The sequence below is a fragment of the Microtus oregoni genome, unplaced genomic scaffold (assembly GCF_018167655.1).
Source record: "Microtus oregoni isolate MIOR12 unplaced genomic scaffold, Mior012 000001F_ref0000356, whole genome shotgun sequence".
In the NCBI taxonomy this organism is placed as follows: domain Eukaryota; kingdom Metazoa; phylum Chordata; class Mammalia; order Rodentia; family Cricetidae; genus Microtus; species Microtus oregoni.
This window is the reverse complement of record NW_024543060.1, coordinates 9,443,471-9,461,024: the sequence shown is the minus strand read 5'-3', so window position 1 is coordinate 9,461,024 and position 17,554 is coordinate 9,443,471. Positions and strand designations below refer to the sequence as shown.

The 17,554-nt window shown below is 50.0% G+C and overlaps 2 protein-coding genes across 2 annotated transcripts in view; one reads left to right on the top strand and one right to left on the bottom strand.

Annotated features, from left to right (window-relative positions):
* Positions 1–510: 510 nt before the first annotated feature.
* Positions 511–15,845, top strand: Ccar2 (cell cycle and apoptosis regulator 2). The gene is made up of 21 exons (XM_041672946.1): positions 511–721; positions 1,552–1,642; positions 1,834–1,925; positions 2,340–2,431; positions 2,639–2,753; positions 2,899–3,028; positions 3,210–3,306; positions 7,676–7,795; positions 10,179–10,401; positions 10,476–10,589; positions 10,907–11,070; positions 11,455–11,623; positions 11,830–12,057; positions 12,150–12,386; positions 12,993–13,137; positions 13,463–13,545; positions 13,894–14,040; positions 14,150–14,261; positions 14,347–14,535; positions 14,657–14,862; positions 15,074–15,845. Exons 2-21 carry the CDS (start codon positions 1,585–1,587, stop codon positions 15,116–15,118), a joined length of 2,766 nt encoding a protein of 921 aa, XP_041528880.1. The 5' UTR covers positions 511–721; positions 1,552–1,584; the 3' UTR covers positions 15,119–15,845.
* Positions 15,846–16,055: 210 nt separating this feature from the next.
* Bin3 (bridging integrator 3) overlaps positions 16,056–17,554 on the bottom strand; it is a 38,102-nt gene continuing 36,603 nt past the window's right edge. Inside the window, exon 9 of the mRNA XM_041669861.1 lies at positions 16,056–16,811. Coding sequence (XP_041525795.1) covers positions 16,665–16,811 — 147 coding nt within the window. The 3' untranslated portion in view covers positions 16,056–16,664. The remainder of the gene's footprint in view (positions 16,812–17,554) is intronic.

Genomic DNA, 17,554 nt, shown 5'->3' with positions numbered 1-17,554 from the left:
TAAGTGCATAGGAAAGGGTGTACTGTTGGAGGAAGACAGAAGTGGAATGGGAGGGAGGTCAGAGGTTAAGAGAGGGTGACCAGATTTCTGGCAAGTGTTTGGGTAAAGTAATTTCATTGAGATATAGTACGTTTCATATTTGAGAATTTGGACATGGATTTCTGTTATGGTTACCCCTTGCTGGTGGTGCTGTCAACAGAAGGGCAGGGATAGGGATGGGGGTCACTGGCTTAAGTCAGGCAGAAGAATGCCTGCTGGAAATAGCCCCTGAGTAGGCATGCTCCTCTTCCAGTCAGTGGAGGCGCTGCTTCTTTTGCTGTAGTTTTGGGGGTTGGTAGAGCACAGCAGGTGTGTAAGTAATAGACCCTTCCTTGTATTTGTCGGAGGGGTCTAGTTCCAGTCGCCTTGGAACCAGGAACCAATGCTCCGAAGCCTACTTTCCTAATGGGACACTTGAGCGAGGACACCACTGAGCTCGGCTTCCGAATGCATTATCAGAGCTGGGAAGGCGCACTTCCGTTCCACAGTTGGAGCGGGATGGCCGACTGGCGTGGGGGAAGGGAGAGGTCGATGGAGAAGAGGGAGGTACCATATCCGGGAGAGTGGCAGCTTCCGACCAGTGGTCGCTCTTCCGGAGAGGCGTTTCCGGTGGTGGTGGCAGCAGCGGCTGCGGTGGTTCCGGGTGTCTTTGTCCCCCTGGTGTCGTGGCCCTGGCCCGCAGGTGGGTTGGGGGCCTCCTGCCGCGCCTCTGCCTCTCCGTCTCTCCCGGGTAGCGAGGCTGCAGAGGTCTGATCAGCGAAGATGTGCCAGCCGGGCGGAAAGAGCCGAGGCCCCCTCCGGACTGCAAGCTCCGTCTCCCTGGCAACGGCCTCGGCCCTGGGGGCGGGCGGGAGGAGGCGAAACCTAGCGCTGTGGTCCTCCCACGGTGGCCTCTCTGGAAGGCTCTGCGCTGGCCGGAGCGAGGGTCTGGACCTAGGAGGAGGGAGCGGCTTGCAGGCCGCTTGGCTAGGGCCGGCTGGACAGCTCCCTTCCCAACAGCCGGTCCGAGAGAGGACGACGGGCGGGCTTCCGGGAGAGGGCCCGCATCACCTCCCTGCTACTCGCACCTCCATTTTTTCCGGGCCCTGCGTGGAGTGTTTTGGCGGATGTTTTTGAATGAATGAATGAATGTCATCGGAGCTCTTCCAGCCCCTCACTCCGCCAGCCACTCTAAGGGTGCCAGTGGCTAGTGAAACGAGTGCTAAGTTGTTGGGAGACCTGGGTGTGAGTCCTGCTCTGTCACTACCTGTTTTGTGGCCTTGGGCAAGTCTCCTGATCTCAAAACTCCAGTTTCCTTCCCTGTAACCCAGCATGTCACTAGCCCCCACCGTTAGGTTATAGTCAGATCAAACTGGAGTAACGTAGTTATCCATTTCATTTCCTCTACATTCTCCATTCCTCCATTTTAGGACCCACCTCCTCATCTTAAAACCTTTACTTCATTAGGATTTCCCAGGTAATAGGTGGAAGCTTTCCATTTGAGCTATTAACATCTTTCTTTTTCGATTGAAGGTTTCCCAAGACCTTGAAAGGACAGCATTCCCAATGTCCCAGTTTAAGCGCCAGAGGATCAACCCACTTCCAGGGGGACGAAACTTCTCAGGTGCTTACCTTCCTTACCTGGCTGCACTCTGGACTCGGTTCCCAAAAATATTGGTTCTTGGGTGTTTCCCTGAGTGTCTGAGGAATTGGTTGGAGCCACTTTGACCTCTGGGTTTACATGATCCTCTGGCTGTCTCTAGTGTTTAGGGTGGGTGAGTGCAGTTTCTGGAGCTTGCTTCTCTTTCCCCATAGGCGCGGCTTCAACATCTCTTTTGGGTCCTCCTCCTGGTTTGCTTACTCCTCCTGTGGCCACAGACCTGTCCCAAAATGCTAGGCACCTTCAGGTATGTTGGGTGCCCTTTCTAGTGAGTTTCTCTTTGAGGGCTATCCTGGTATGTTTGGGTATCTGGTGTGTGTTCTCTCTTGTGTTATAGTTATCAACATCCCTGGTTTTTGTTTTTGTTTTTTTCCTGGTTGTGGGCCAGGGCCGGGGAACTCAGACACGTTTTAGACTGGGGAGTTTTTAGTATCTGCCAGAGATCTTCTGGTACCTTTTAGGATTAAAGAACTGAAAATCCTAGAAGCATGAACACGAAGAGTTGGTTTCTCCCCTCTTCATAGCTAGGCTGTGTTTGCTGTGAAGTTTTGTGTGATCACATGAGCCGGGGCTCTGGTGGCTAGAGGAGAGGCCCTCGTGGCAGAGCATGGTCTTGTTAAGGTGGCTTCCTTTGCTTTTGACCTCCTGTCTTCTCTTGCAGGGTGGGGAGAAGCAACGGGTCTTCACTGGCATTGTTACCAGCTTGCATGATTACTTTGGGGTGGTAGATGAAGAAGTCTTTTTTCAGCTAAGGTAGGTTTGAGGCTCCTCTCTTCTGGGGAAGAGATGGTTCTTGAGTTCAGTTCCGTCTCCATGCTGGTGGGCCCGCTCTTTAACGCCAATGCTTTGCTAATTTACTGCAAGGTGAAAAATCTCGATGGGAAGAGCATTGAGGGGGGCAGTCAGGGTAGCTCGTCCCAGGGCCCACCTGATGAGGTCCCCTTGCTTGTGCACTGGCAGTGTGGTGAAGGGTCGGCTCCCCCAGCTGGGTGAGAAGGTGCTGGTGAAGGCTGCATATAACCCAGGCCAGGCCGTGCCCTGGAATGCCGTCAAGGTGCAGACACTCTCCAACCAGGTATTTATCTCCCCTTAGCACACGCACTGAAAAGGGGAGGGCGAGATGAAGACCTGTGCCCTGACTTTTGTTGAGGGGTGGGATGGCTGTCTTTCCGTGGTATCAATGCTGGGGTCCTCTGAACTTCGTGGTTGTTTTCCCTCAGCCCTTACTGAAGTCTCCAGCACCCCCACTTCTGCATGTGGCAGCTCTGGGCCAGAAGCAAGGGATCCTGGGAGCTCAGCCACAGTTGATCTTTCAGCCTCACCGAATTCCCCCACTTTTCCCTCAGAAGCGTGAGTACTGGTGGCATGCATGTTGGGGTGTGACTGTATGGGGTACTTTTGAGGAAAGGACTTGTTACTTTAATATAGATGCTTTCGGAACAGAAGGGGTTACTTTGGGACCCAGGAAGAGGAGGAGGAAGCTCAACGGGGTTTTAGGGCTTTTAAGTCACCAGCCATTCCCTTTCTTCAGCCCTGAGTCTCTTCCAGACATCCCACACACTTCACCTGAGCCACCTGAACAGGTTTCCTGCCCGGGGTCCTCATGGCAGACTGGACCAGAGCCGCAGGTAAGAGGATAAACGGGTGGGGCAGAGGCTCCGTTTCATTCCTCTAGGAGCCATGGTCCACCTTTGACAACTGTTGACACTAACACTTTTTTCTGTGATAGACACAGCTTGATAGTCCCTTGTCTTTGAAAGGCAGATACATTGAAGCATATATACACATGCAACAGCTTTATATACTACCTCAGCAAAGTTGAGACTCAATACGTGAGATTCATATTCCAAAATGTCACATTGAGATTTTTCGTTGTTTTGTTTTGCTCGCCGGCCTAGTGATGGGATTATTGGGGTGTTTGCCCACACCTACCCAGCTGAGATACTTTATTTTGAAACAGGTCTTACGTAGCTTGGCTGGCCTTGAACTCAGTATATAGCTAAGGATGACCTTGAAGTCCTGATTCTCTTCTACCTCCCACGGGCTGGGTTTTCAGGTGTGCACCGCCTAGGTTGCTTATGCATTCATTCCTTTTTCAGTATGGTTTTGAGATACTTTGTGTGTGTTTTCTATGAATTTGTATAGAGGTCTGTCCAGGTGTATGTGGAGCTAGGAGGTTGTTGGTGAGTTTACTCTATTGGTTATTGTTTGTGTTAGAGATTGTCTCACTGGAGCTCGCGATTTTGGCTAGGTTGACTGTCCAGCAAGGCCTAGAGATCCTCCTGTCTGCCCCTTCCGGTGCTGGAATTACAACTGTGTCATTACATCTCCTCAGCGCCAGATACTTCAAAAAGTTTCCTTTTGTTTCTAGTATTTAACACAGAGATATAAGACTTGTTACAAGAATTGTTACAAGAAAACAGTAACATTAAAAAAGGAATGTTGCAGAATGTTTTAGCTCCTAATTTAAATGGCTTCTGTGAAGTATATTTTGTATAACAGTGTTACAATACACAAGCAGCAGTATATTCAAAAGTTCAGGCTTTGTCCTGTACACATAGCTTTCTTGGCCCTCTTGTAGAGCAAGCGTGGTTGATTCAGGCTCTTGAGACTTCCTGTGGTCCTTTATCATCTGCACATTTTGCGAGTTTCCAGGAGCGTACTCAGTGTATCTTAAGTTCACACCTCCTGTGTGTTCACTGTTCTTGAGAGGTTTTGCTCAGCCTTTTGTTTTTGTTGTTTTTTGAGACATGGTTTATCTTTGTAACATTTCTGACTGTCCTGGAATTCACTTCGTAGACTAGGCTTGCTATGAACTCACAGTGATCCATCTGCCTCTGCCTCGCAAGTGCTGGGATTAAAGGCATGCGCTACTGCCACCTAGAATTTGACTATATATTTTTGATCTCTTACCATTCTGCCCCCACAAGATCAATGTAGAAAATTCCCTTGTGCTGTGATTTTCTTTGGAATAAGGTGGTACAGGAAGGGTACCACCTTGACTCTCACATGCCAGTAAGAGCTGAAAAGCAGTCTAGTGGCAAACACTTGGAATAAGCATGGCATAACTCTGAGGAAAGCTGAGGGGAGGTGATGTAGCCAGTCCCCATGTAGAAGCCAGCCTTTGTTCTCTGGGGAAGGCTGCTGTGGACCTAGATTTGTCTAGGGTTGGTCTCGACATCGTCTCCATTACTGAAACCCTTTGTTCCCCTCTCCTCCTAGATGTGGCTTGCACCTACTCTGTTCATCTAGTGCATCATGCTGGTCTCCAGTTTGCAAGGCCCTTCCCCTTTGCCATTCTGAGAGCCTGCGCAAGCCTTTAGTACAGAACTGTAGTGTATACTTTGAAGGTTTATGTGACCTGGTTAGGAACCAATGACTGTGGCCTTGCTGCTTTCAGTGTAAATTCTGGATGTGTGCTGGTGATTGTATTTGACTGCCAGGCCCTGGTGCAAACCTGCAGTGTATTATCTTGGCCAAGGCGCTTCTGGGTTACAGCGTTTGGAGAAGGAGACATCATCCTGGGAAGGGGACTTTACCGCCTGTCAGAGTGAGAATGTGCAGCGGGAATCAGTCACTGAGGGAAACTGCCAGTTTATAAAGGATCTTATCATATAGGTGGTTTGCCCAGAGGCCCAGCTTTATGTTAAACTCCCAACTCTAGGATGCAGGGAATAACATTGCCATTGCTCTTGTGAGCAGCTCAGGGCTTTATTTAGGCCTGGATTCTGCAGCTTCCACTGCTAACGTGTTTCCTGCTGACTCTGGGGTCACAGATGGTTAGGAGTGCAAGGCCAGCCCAAGTGACTTAAGACCTTGTCTCGAAACAAAAGAGAAGAAACTAGTAACACTGAAAGGTGCAGTTCTAGCCTTCTTTGAAGCCTTTCTATTGTTGGCAGGAAGTACTAAAGAGTTTGGAAAGTAATTTTTGCCTGGGAAAACGGTTCCTGTTTCACCTTCCCTGTGACCTTTCTAGTTTCTTTCTGCACACAAGTGCATGGTCTGTGACTGTCGTCTCAGAGGTCAAGGTATTTGTATGTGTTTAGCTGTTTTCCCAGACTGTAGCCACCATCTTCTTTAAAAGTTTATTTTTCACATTTCTCACATATCTAAAATGCACTTTGATTTCCTCCTCCATAGCCTCTCAGCTCCCCGCCCTGAACCCTTTCTTCCCGGCTACCTCTATTTTCTTTTCTTTTTTTTTCTTTTTTTTTTTTTAGTCTAAATTTCTTTTGACAGTTTCAGGCATACATACAATGTATCTCAATCACACTACTCCAGTCTTCCCCTCCTCCCGTCTCCCTAACATTACCCTTCTTGCCTTCATTTTTTTTTTTTTAACCCAGAGTTTGGGTGTGGGGCCATCCACTAGAGCTTAGGCAACCTACTGGGGAACTTCACCCCACAGAAAAATAACTCCTTCTGTCCTGATTCGACTTTTATCACTTTTTTTGGCTTCCACATTACCTACAGTTGCTTCCATGACTCTGGGTGGGGTACATGACCTGAGCAAGTGCAGCTTACCAGTGCCTACACCACCGAAAACAGGACCTTGAAGTGTCATCTTGGTGACTGCCTTAGTGATTGGATTATTATTGTAGCCACTAAATTGTCCGTGGGGATGCATGTACTCATTACATGGGTCAGTATTTTTGCATTATACTGCACCCTCCCTTCCCCAACTTTCCTGGGATAGTTTTTCAAGGATGGAGTTACTGGAGCAAAAGGTGGTCCCCCCCCCCCCATTTTATCCAATTAAAAATACTTATTTTTATTATTTAAGAAAAACTAGAGTTTGGTATGGTGGTGCATGCTTTTAATTCCAGCACTTGGGAGGCAGAGGCAAGTAGATCTCTGTGAGTTTGAAGCCAGCCTGATCTACAAAGTAAGATCCTGGACAGCCAGGGCTTTATAGGGAAGCTCTGTGTTGAAAAACCAAAAATAAAATAAAAGTTATTTTAAGGCAGATGTGGTAGTGTACACCTTCATTCCCAACACCTGGGTGGCAGAGGCTAGAGGATTGGTGGTAATGAGTTTGAGACTTGCTAGGGCTATATAGAAGGTTTGAGACCAGCCTGAACTACAGAGTTCAGTGTGGAACTGTCTTAAAAAAAATCCTGAAACGTGGGTTGGAGAGATGTCTCAGCAGGGAAACCCACCTGCCACCAAACCTGATGGCCTGAATTTGATCCCTGGGACCCAAATAGTTGAAGGAAAGAACCAATTTTCAAATGTGCATTGTGGCATGCTGGTGTGTGCTCATGCATAAAACACAGGGAGAATCCTAAATGCAGAGCCTTCAGGCTGCCCAGCAGGTGAAGAAAGGTTCTAGAGTATGTCCCGAGCCCCACTATTTTAAAGATTTTTTCCACTTATTTACTTATTGTGAATATATATATGTGGAGATCAGACAACTTGCAGAGAGGGTCTTTCCTTCCACCATGGGGATTCTGGGATCAAACTTAGGTCACCAGGCTCTTTGATAAGTGCTTTTACCTGCTGAAGCTTCTCGTTGGCTTGCCTTTCATTATTTTAAAGCTGTTCTTTTTTTTTTTTTTTTTTTAAATTGTAGCCTTTTCGTGTCTATTCTAATGTCTTTAATAATCTGTCACATATGTGCTAGGATAGCTTCTTGTATGTGCATGTGGTGCTGGACTTGAACCCAGGGCCTCCACAGGTTAAGCAAGTGTCCTCCCACTGAGCTATATACTATTTTCTTCTTTCTGTCTTTCTATCTCTCTCTCTCTTTTTTCTTGAGGCAGGGTTTCCCTGTAGCTTTTGAGCCCGTCCTGGAACTCACTCTGTAGACCAGGCTGGTCTCCAACTCACGGAGATCCACCTGCCTCTGCCTCCTGAGTGCTGGGATTAAAGGTGTGTGCCACCACTGTCTGGCTTTTATTCATTTAATGCTGAGGATTCAGGTATTTTCCAGTTCTTTATGTATGAAGACATGTATAACAATATGTTTCTTATTTCTGGGGATGGCTCTGCCTCCAGTGATGACTATGACTCGAAGAAACGCAAACAGCGGGCTGGTGGAGAGCCTTGGGGTGCTAAGAAACCTCGGCATGACCTGCCTCCTTACCGGCTTCATCTCAGTCCTTATACTGTGGACAGGTGAGTGACAACCAGGAAGGGACTTAGACTTGCCTTGCAAAAGCAATGGTTTCTAGCGTAAATGGGATATGGCCTATTAGGGCGCAAGAGGGTATTTTGTGTCACCTGGTGGCCTGTGGGATCCTGCTGCATGTGGCTTGCTGCTCTGCTTTTCACGTCACGTCTTCGAGTAGTTCTGTGTTAGTATGTACTAGTCAGTCTTGTTCATGTGTGTGCGCACTTTTGTTCATGTGTGTGGGGGTGTGTAATCATGTTTGGGTGCATGGGTGGAAGCCAGAGGACCACCTCAGATATTCCTCAGGTGCTATCTAGCTTTTTGTTTTGGACACAGGGTCCCTTACTGGTTTGGGACTTGGCCGGCAGGCTCCGTTGTTCAGGAGCTGCCTGTTTGCCCTCTTCAGCACTGGCACTGCAGATGCAAGCACTATGCCAACATTTTTTTTTCTTTTTGAATTACAGGTGTATGACCTGGCCTGATTTTCAACTTTGATAGCTATCACGAATTCTTTTTCAGAGGCTGTATCCACTTACATTGTCACCAATAGGGCACAAAGTCCTTGTTTCCTGTACCTTTGCCAACACTGTTTTCCTTTACCTTTTCTTTCTTTCTCTTTCTCTTTCTCTCTCTCTCTTTTTTTTTTTTTTTTGTTTTGTTTTGTTTGTTTTTGGAGACAGGGCTTCTCTGTTTAACAGCCCTAGCTATCCTGGAACTCACTCTGTAGACCAGGCTGGCCTCCAACTCACAGAGATCCACCTGCCTCTACCTCTCATGTGCTGGGATTAAAATCATGTGCCACCACTGCCTGGCTTCTTGTTTTTGAGGACAGGGTTTCTCTGTGTAGCCCTGGCTGTCCTGGAACTAGCTCTTTATAGAGGAGGCTGACCTCAAACTCACAGGACTCTCCCTGCCTCTGCCTCCCGAGTGCTGGGACTAAAGGTGTGCGCCGCCACCACCCGGCTTTGATTTGCATTTCTAATTACCAGTGAGTCGGACACTCTTTAAAACAAAATGTTTTCATTTATTACTTTTCGTTTGTGTGTGTTCATTTGTGTGGGCTCCTGTGTGGAAGTCAGAGGGGCAACTTTCAGGAGCTGGTGCATTCTTTCTACCATTTGGGGTTTAGGGACTGAACTCAGGTGGCAGATTTTGTGTCTTTCCCTGCCCAGCCGTCTTGCAGGACCCTCTTCATGTGATGCTCTTATGTTGCATGTGGTTATTTTTCTGGGAAGGACTTGTCATGTCAGGTCTCACAGTTTTCTCCTGGGCAGCTGAGCTCTGTTACTGATTAGAGACTTGTCTATTTAGACCATGACCATGCGTGGGCCTGGAGAGATGGCTCAGTTGTTAAGGGTCCATACTCCTCTGCCAGAGGACATGAGCTTAGTTCCCAGCATCCACATGAGGCAGCTCACACCCGTCTGTACCTCCAGCACTAGAGGAATCTGCTGCCTCTGGCTTCTGTGGGAGCCTGCACAAAGGTGCATGTTCCCGTATACAGATACACATAAAGAAAGAAAGAGATGTGCTGGAGAGATGGCTCAGTGGTTAAGAGCATTGCCTGCTCTTCCAAAGGTCCTGAGTTCAATTCCCAGCAACCACATAGTGGCTCACAACCATCTGTAAAGAGGTTTGGCGCCCTCTTCTGGCCTTCAGGCATACAGACAGAATATTGTATACATAATAAATAAATAAATAATTAAAAAAAAAAAAAGGAAAGAGATCATCACCATCTCTGTGTCATGCATTGGGATTTTTTTTCCTTCTTTTCCCAGTTTGACTTCTTTGCTATAGGGAATTTATGAGTCAAGTGGTCATACAGGATCCATCTTTACCACTTGGGAGATGCCTTATTTGTGTCCTTATTCCTCAAACTGAGTAAAATGCTGTAGTCTTTTGCAGTTTTGTTCATTCGCTCGTTCATTCATTCATCATTCATTCATTCAGTGTCAATGTATGACAGGGTGGCACACATGCCTGCCAGTGTACACATGTGAGCCAGAGGACAACTTTGTGAAGTTGGTTCTCTCCTTCCACCTTTCCATGAGGATGAACAGGCTTGCACAGCAAATGCCTTTAATCACTGTAAGCCATCCTGCTGCCCTGCAGTTTTTTAAAATTAAAAGAAACAAAAACATTAGTTTTATGAGTGTTTTGCCTACATGTATGTAAGTGTACCACATGTGTGCTTGGTGCTCATGGAAGTCAGAAGAGGGTGTCAGATCCTCCGGAATTGGAGTTACAGACAGTTGTGAGCTTCCATGTAGGTTCTGGGAGCCAAACCCAGATCCTCTGTAAGAACAGCACATGTTCCTTAACCTCTGAGCTGCTCTCTTTAATACTCAGAGTGTTTGCTCAGTGGATTCCCTTTCTGTCTTCCTGCAGTCCTGTGTGTGACTTCCTAGAACTCCAGCGACGTTACCGCAGCCTCCTGGTCCCCTCGGATTTTCTTTCCGTTCACTTGAGTTGGCTGTCAGCCTTCCCTCTGAGCCAGCCCTTTTCCCTCCACCACCCAAGTCGGATTCAGGTCTCTTCAGAGAAGGAGGCAGCTCCAGACACTGGTGCTGAGCCCAGCCCTGCAGACAGTGACCCCACTTACAGTTCCAAGGTCAGTTGCCTGGGCTCCTGTGACCGTACTCTTGCTGGGACAGAACGTGGCTGAGCACCCTGTCCTCTTCATAGGTGCTGCTGCTCTCCTCCCCGGGCCTGGAGGAGTTTTATCGCTGCTGCATGCTGTTTGTGGATGACATGGCTGAGCCAAGGGAGACGCCGGAGCACCCTTTGAAGCAGCTAAAGGTAAGAGTGCCTTATAAGGGAGGCAAGGTGTGCTGCTCGGTCGGTCTGCCACATTTTCAGCAGCTTGGCTCCTGAGCAGTAACACAGAAACTCAGTGTTTGAGAGCTGAAGGGCCCCTCACTTTTACAGCAGGACAGTGTAGTTCAGAGATGCCCCCTCTGAAGAGGAGTCAGGTGGTTGGTTTGGGTGAATGGCTGTAGAGCCCCACCTCAGGTGGTGGCCTTTACCCCTCACTGCCTCAGTTCCTCATGGGCAGTAGCATTGCCTCACACATGGGAGCCACAGGCCATGTTTCGTTATCCCCAATCTCTCTGCAGTTTTTGCTGGGCCGGAAAGAAGAAGAGGCAGTGCTGGTTGGGGGTGAGTGGTCTCCTTCCCTGGATGGCCTCGACCCCCAGGCAGACCCGCAGGTGCTGGTGCGCACAGCCATCCGCTGTGCACAAGCCCAGACTGGCATTGACCTGAGCACCTGCACCAAGTGGTGAGTGGCCTTCCCCGTGTGGCCAGCTCGCTGTGGGGTGTCAGGAGTCTGGCTTCTGGGTTCTTTCCTGCCACAGCTGACGTCTGCCCACCCCTAACTGCTTAGAGGTGACTGAGAACCCATGTCTGAGAGCGGTGGCAGCTGACCCCCAGGCCACGCCCAATACTCGCGAATGCCCCAGTGCTCCTCTGTGCTGTTTGTTTACTGTGTCTCCCTGTTGCCTAACCACTGCGGCTTTGGTGTGTGGCTTTCTGTTTGTGCTCACGGCTTGGCGTGCAGCATGTGCGCATGGAATGCTGACTGGAAACAGGGTACTTGTCTGTGAGTGGTACACCCATGATTATGTCACAGTTGGGGACTTCCTTTTTCTTTGGCTCTGAACAGGTGGCGATTTGCCGAGTTTCAGTATTTACAGCCAGGGCCGCCCCGGCGTTTACACACAGTAGTGGTATACCTGCCAGACGTGTGGACCATCATGCCCACTTTGGAGGAGTGGGAGGCACTGTGCCAGCAGAAAGCCACAGAGACAGCGCCCCAACCCCAGGAGGCAGGGGTAAGGCTGGGCCTTAGGGAAATACAGGGAAGCTGGGCATGGTGGCACAAGCTGTAAAGCACTGGGAAGCAGAGGAAGATCCAGAGTTCAAAGTTGTTCTCAACTTCATAGTGAATTTGAGGTTAACCTAGGCTATATGAGCCCCTATCTCAAAAGTAGGTACCCTGACCTTAGGGCCCAGAAGGTCACCTGAGCTATTGTCATAGGAAGCAGAGTCTACCGAACAGGCCCCTGATGTGTTGGAGCAAGCAGACAGTTCTAAACAGAACGCGGAGACTTCGGAGGCCACCACACAGCAAGATGTGGACACTGACCTCCCAGAGGCCCCTCCGCCTCCTCTAGAACCTGCTGTGATGGCACGCCCTGGCTGTGTCAACCTGTCTCTCTACGGGATTGTGGAGGAGCGGAGGCTGAAAGAAAGGATCTCTTTCGAGGCAAGTGCAGGAGAGGCCACGAGTATGAAGATGGGATAACGGTGTCTTCGTCCTCTTGCCTGATGCCATGGTCCCTGCACCTCTTCCGACAGGTAGTGGTGCTGGCTGAGCTATTTGTAGAGATGCTGCAGAGGGATTTTGGCTATAGGATTTATAAGACGCTGCTGAGCCTTCCAGAAAAAGTTGTATCTCCTCCTGAACCTGAGAAGGAGGAGGCAGCCAAGGAGGATGTGGTCAAGGAGGAGGAGGCTGTCAAAGAGGAGGAGGTGAAGGTGTCCAAGGATGAGGTACAGAATGAGGGCACAGCCGCCGAGTCAGACAACACACTGGTGAGTACTGTTCTCAGCCCTGGGTGGCCTGACGTTCACACAGAATGCTTATGATTCGAGTCCCTCATGTGGGTCAGGCATTGTTCTGGGCACTTTGTGTGTCCAGTTGCATCGTTTCTTTATGTTACCCATTCTTTGAAAGCTGGGGATGGGCAGAGGCCCAGGAAGGTGAAACCCTGCATGTGGCCATATAGCTAGGAAGTGGTGTATACTCAGAGTGAGGGACATGGCCAAGAAGAGGGAGGGAAGTGTGACTGATAAGCCATGGCAGCATAGAACTGCCAGTCAGACTGCTTAAGAGTTGGGATTGCCTGATGGTTTATAAGTGGACAAACTGGTCTTCAACCATTTCTAAAATGTAGCTTGGCTTCTTGTCCAAATATTGTCATATACACATAATTGCTTCCAGAACCAAGAGTGACTTCTGAGAACTACCCCAGGAGTCTAGATGTGCCGCTGTGATCTGAATCCGGGTATTATTAAATACCCGTGAGCACATGGTGGACCACACAGTGCCCAGTACACAGCTGATGTCTGAGTGTCAGCAACTGTTGTTAGCGTCACAAGAGTCCTGCACCTCCTCACCACCTTGGTCTGCTTCTTTAGAAGGAGGATGGCCTTCTGCCCAAACGGCCCTCTTCAGGGGGAGAAGAAGAGGAGAAGCCCAGGGGCGAGGCAGCTGAGGACCTCTGTGAGATGGCTTTGGACCCAGACCTGCTGCTTCTCAGGGATGATGGAGAGGAGGAGTTTGGTGTGTCTGGGAGTAGTGGCTCTCTGGGACTGGCTGTGGTAGTTTTCCTCTTAGGCAGTGGTTCTCAACCTTCCTAATGCTGTGGTCCTTTAATGTGGTTCCTCATGTTGTGGTGACCCCCAACTATAAAATTATTTTCATTACTACTTCATAACTAATTTTGCTACTGTTATGAATCATAAATATCCGTGTTTCCAATGGTCTTAGGCGACCCCTGTGAAAGCGTCATTGGTTCCCAGAGGGGTTGTGACCCCAGGTTGAGAATCACTGTCTTAGGTGTGTGCACCACCATCCTTGCCACATGTTGAGCTTCGGGTTTCTGTAGCAGGAGCAAAGCTGGAGGAAACGGAGGTTCGCTCGGTGGCCTCAAACCAGTCTGAGATGGAATACTCCTCTCTTCAGGACATGGTGAGACCCTATCTCCTTCTGTGCCTTGTGGTGGGAAGTTTGGCCCTTCCTGGGTGAGGTATGCCCACCAGTGACCTCTTCCCTAGACAAGAGACCAACTGTGGGTCCTGACTCACGGAGAATCCTTCACTCTCCCTGGAAGGGTGGATCAGAGAGAGATCTGATTAGGGAACATAGCATGTTCTTCTGGGAATGTGCCCACAGAAGCCTGGAGCCCCAGCCCAAGTCCCCAGTTATGAGGGCGACCTGTTGCTGTCAGCCCAGCCCCTGGCTGTGACAGGCTGAATGCACTGTGTCCTTTAGCCTTGAGAACTATCTGTAAAGCCCATTTCTCTGCTTTCTTTGCAGCCTAAGGAGCTGGATCCCTCAGCCGTGCTTCCCCTGGACTGCCTTCTGGCTTTTGTGTTTTTTGATGCCAACTGGTGTGGCTACTTGCACCGGCGAGACCTGGAGCGGGTCCTCCTCACACTGGGAATCCGGCTCAGTGCTGAGCAGGTAGTTTCTGTCCCTGCTGTCCTTCTGGAGGGCCTTTCCAGAGCTCTTGCTTCCTTCTGCTCCCCCGAGGCAGGTGTGTGGCCAGCAGGTATCCTGCTGTTTTCTGTAGGCTAAGCAGCTGGTCAGTCGGGTGGCGACACAGAACATCTGCCAGTACCGGAGTCTTCAGTACAGCCGTGCCGAGGTGCTGGACGACGGGCTTCCAGAAGAGGTGCTCTTTGGTAGGTCTTGAGCTCTGTGGTCTAAGGGAGTGGGGCTTCCATGGTGGGCTACTCTCTTCTCCTAAGACCACGTATGTTCCTCTAGGAAACCTGGATCTACTGCCCCCTTCAGGGAAGAGCACAAAGCCAGGTGCTGCCCCCACAGAGCACAAAGGCCTGGTGCCTCACAACGGTAGCCTCATCAATGTGGGGAGCCTGTTACAGCGTGCAGAGCAGCAAGACAGCGGCCGCCTTTACCTGGAGAACAAGATTCACACACTGGAACTGAAGCTTGGTGAGTGCAGGACAGATGTGACAGGGACTAAGGGGACACCACTCCTGAGACCTGGGGCTTCGGTTTCATGCGCCAATTGACTGAACAGAGCCTTTCTGCTATGTCCTCACCGATCTTTCAGAGGAGAGCCATAACCGTTTCTCAGCCACCGAAGTGACAAATAAGACACTAGCAGCAGAGATGCAGGAGTTGCGGACCCGGCTAGTGGAGGCGGAGGAGACAGCCCGGACGGCGGAACGACAGAAGAACCAGCTTCAGCGGCAGCTGCAGGACTTCCGTAGGCGCCTGACCCCACTGCACCTGGAGATGCAGCGGATAGTTGAAAAGGTAGGATGGGTGAAGGGTGGCCATAGTTTCTTTTGGTGCAGAGCAGAGCTAGGCTCTGTGTGTGTGGAGAGGCTTGGGATGCTGGTCCTTGCCATGCTGGTCCTCTGTTCGCTGGGATCTTAGACTCCTGCCTGCTCCCAGTGCTCTGTATGCTAGCGGCAGGACACAGGGAGAAGCCTCATCCTCACCAGTGTTCCATGTGCTCACACAGGCTGACAGCTGGGTAGAGAAGGAGGAGCCAGCACCTAGCAACTGAGTGGCTGTCTAGTGAGGTCTACAACGGAGCCTGATGACATTAGAGCCTTTTTGGTACCAGAAAGCAGCTGGAGCAGGGCCTGGGAGTCGCAGCAGAGGTGGCTGAGTTCTGTGCTCAGCCTCTGCAGGGGTGATCAAGCTATCAGAATGGGGTTTGTGCTACGTGGATGGATGTGTAAGGAACCCCAGTTCCAGCTACAACTAAATACAACATCTTTTGCACCCCTAGAATGTCATTCTGCCCTCAACCTTGGAATTTCTCCCAGGGTCCTTGTAGTCTTGTGCTTTCTCCTGTCCTCGTCCACTTTAGAGCAAGACAGGAGAAAAAGGCTTTTCCAGCCCGGAATAAGGTTTGATGCCAATAAATGGAAGGAACGGGTGTAGAACTGGCACAGCCAAAAAATGTACCTTCCTCTAGAGGGCACGAGTCCCGTAGGCTCCGGTGTCCGTTAGGTGATGGAGCCCATGCGAGGAAACACTTGGAGTTGGGTCAAGGTTGCCAACAGAACACTGTGTTCCAGCCACCTCCCAACTTGCCAGAAGAACCAGCACTTCTTTCTCTAGCTCTTGTGTTCAGAATGTGGTATTGGCTCTGGCCCAGCCCTCTTCCGTTTCCCATAATTCTTGCCTCTTTCCATAATCCGTGGTTTCAGTTTGACTTTGTATATAAAGTTGTTTGTTTGTTGGTTTTTTTTGGCTTTTTGTTTTTTAAATAAACCAAAGTCAAAAACAAACCAGTGTGTCCTTGTAGCGCTCCTCTTTTTCCAAGCTGCCAGTGCTCTCTCTGCTTGCCAATCCTCAGTTCTCTCCAGAAGGCTCCAGAAGGATCCAGAAGGCAGGCAGGCAGTGAGCTGCCACAGGTTGTGATTGAGTGAAGGCCCCCTGCCATGCTTTGGCAAAGTTGTGGCGACCCCCATGGCACTGGCTACAGCACACACTAACATTTTACTGGGAAACTTTACTTGAAAATAAAATTCCAGCAACACAGGTGAGACATAAGCCTTGCTCTGAGGACTGTGAAAGAACGTGTGATATTCGGTAGAGCGGAGAGCTAGAGACAAAGCCTGTGTACTAGGGGCTTGTCCTTAGCTGGCTCTGCAGGAGACCAGCTCTGGCCATGTTGGCATGAGGGGCCCACCACAGCAGAATGACCAGAGTTCTGCTCCCCATGGCACTATGTCTTACCCAACAGTCTGAAGAGTCACGAAGGAAAGGGTAGTGGGTTCCCTAGAGCAGGGTCCTCTGGAGGTAGTCAGAGCTAAGGCCCCCAAGTTCACAGGAAGCCCAGACCCTTCTAAAGGCTGAAGCTCCTGCTGGCCAGACACTATAGCACACTCTGGACGGTTCTGGAAGTAAAAAGGCCCCTGGGGTTTTTCTACATTGCTTATTAGTGTTGGGCAGAGGGAAACAGCAGCCTGCAAGGCTCCCAGTTTCAGGCTCCAGGAAATGGAGGACTGGCAAGGTAGAATAGTGGCCACCTGTCTCCAACTGGCAGGCCACTGGGAGGTCCACGGATCCATGCCTGCTAAGAGCAAAGGCTATAGGACTCAGTCATCAGCCACGATGGAGAGGGCTCGGAGCTCACTTAGTTTGGCCTCGTTTTCCCGCTCTCGCTGCTCATCTGAGTGGCCTGGCTGGTCAAGCTGCTGGGTGAGGTCTCCAAAGATCTTCTGCATTTCTGAGTAGTACACAACCTGGGGAGGAGGCAAGAGTTCCAGAAACTGGACTTTGGTTCTACGCAGCACCCATTCAGTGAAGCAGCCAAGAGGTACAAACAGGGCTGGGTTTGGGGTCTATGGGTTGCTTCTTGATGAAGGGGGTGGGGATGGGGGGCTCTTGTCTTGCTCCTTCACTGCCCCCCCCCCCCCCCCGATCTCACCCTATCACATGGCAGCCTAGGGATAGGTGAACCACAGTTGAGGCTTTTTCTACTGCATAGAAAGGGAATCCGTAGTTCCTTGAGGGATGGGGTTGTGAAGGAAGTGCTACCCTTTGAACCCCTGGCTCCCCAAAACAGCTAATACAGAGAGGGGACTGTGCATTTGAGGGTGGCCGAGGGCAGGCTTGGGTTTACTGTTTTCCTAAGCTAGCAGGAGTTGGGGGCTTCTGGTCATGGAAAAAGAACAAGGCAGATATTGGTTCCCCAAGCTTTGAGAGTTGGTTCTAAAAGTCAAGGGAGGCGACAGCTTCCCAGATTCCACCATTTCCCATTTTCGCTCATTATCGCATCCAGGGTAAGCTGCTTAGCTGGAAAGCACCAGTGATGTGGCTTGAGTGACAGGGTGAGAAGCTGGAGAAGGTCCAGGAGGGGGAAGAGTTTCTCCAGATGGTAGGTGATGACTTCTACCGAGGTCAAAGGTCATTTCTGCCTCAGTTTCCACTTTTTGACATGACAGTGCACACTCATCAAAGCGTTCACACTCTATTCTTCAAGCAC

Excerpts from the sequence above, each read along its gene's own strand:
- Ccar2 (XM_041672946.1), top strand. The coding sequence starts at position 1,585 with ATGTCCCAGTTTAAGCGCCAGAGGATCAACCCACTTCCAGGGGGACGA. Across the intron at positions 3,029-3,209 it reads CCCACTTTTCCCTCAGAAGC|CCCTGAGTCTCTTCCAGACA; the intron begins GTGAGTACTGGT and ends CCCTTTCTTCAG. Across the intron at positions 3,307-7,675 it reads AGACTGGACCAGAGCCGCAG|TGATGACTATGACTCGAAGA; the intron begins GTAAGAGGATAA and ends CTCTGCCTCCAG.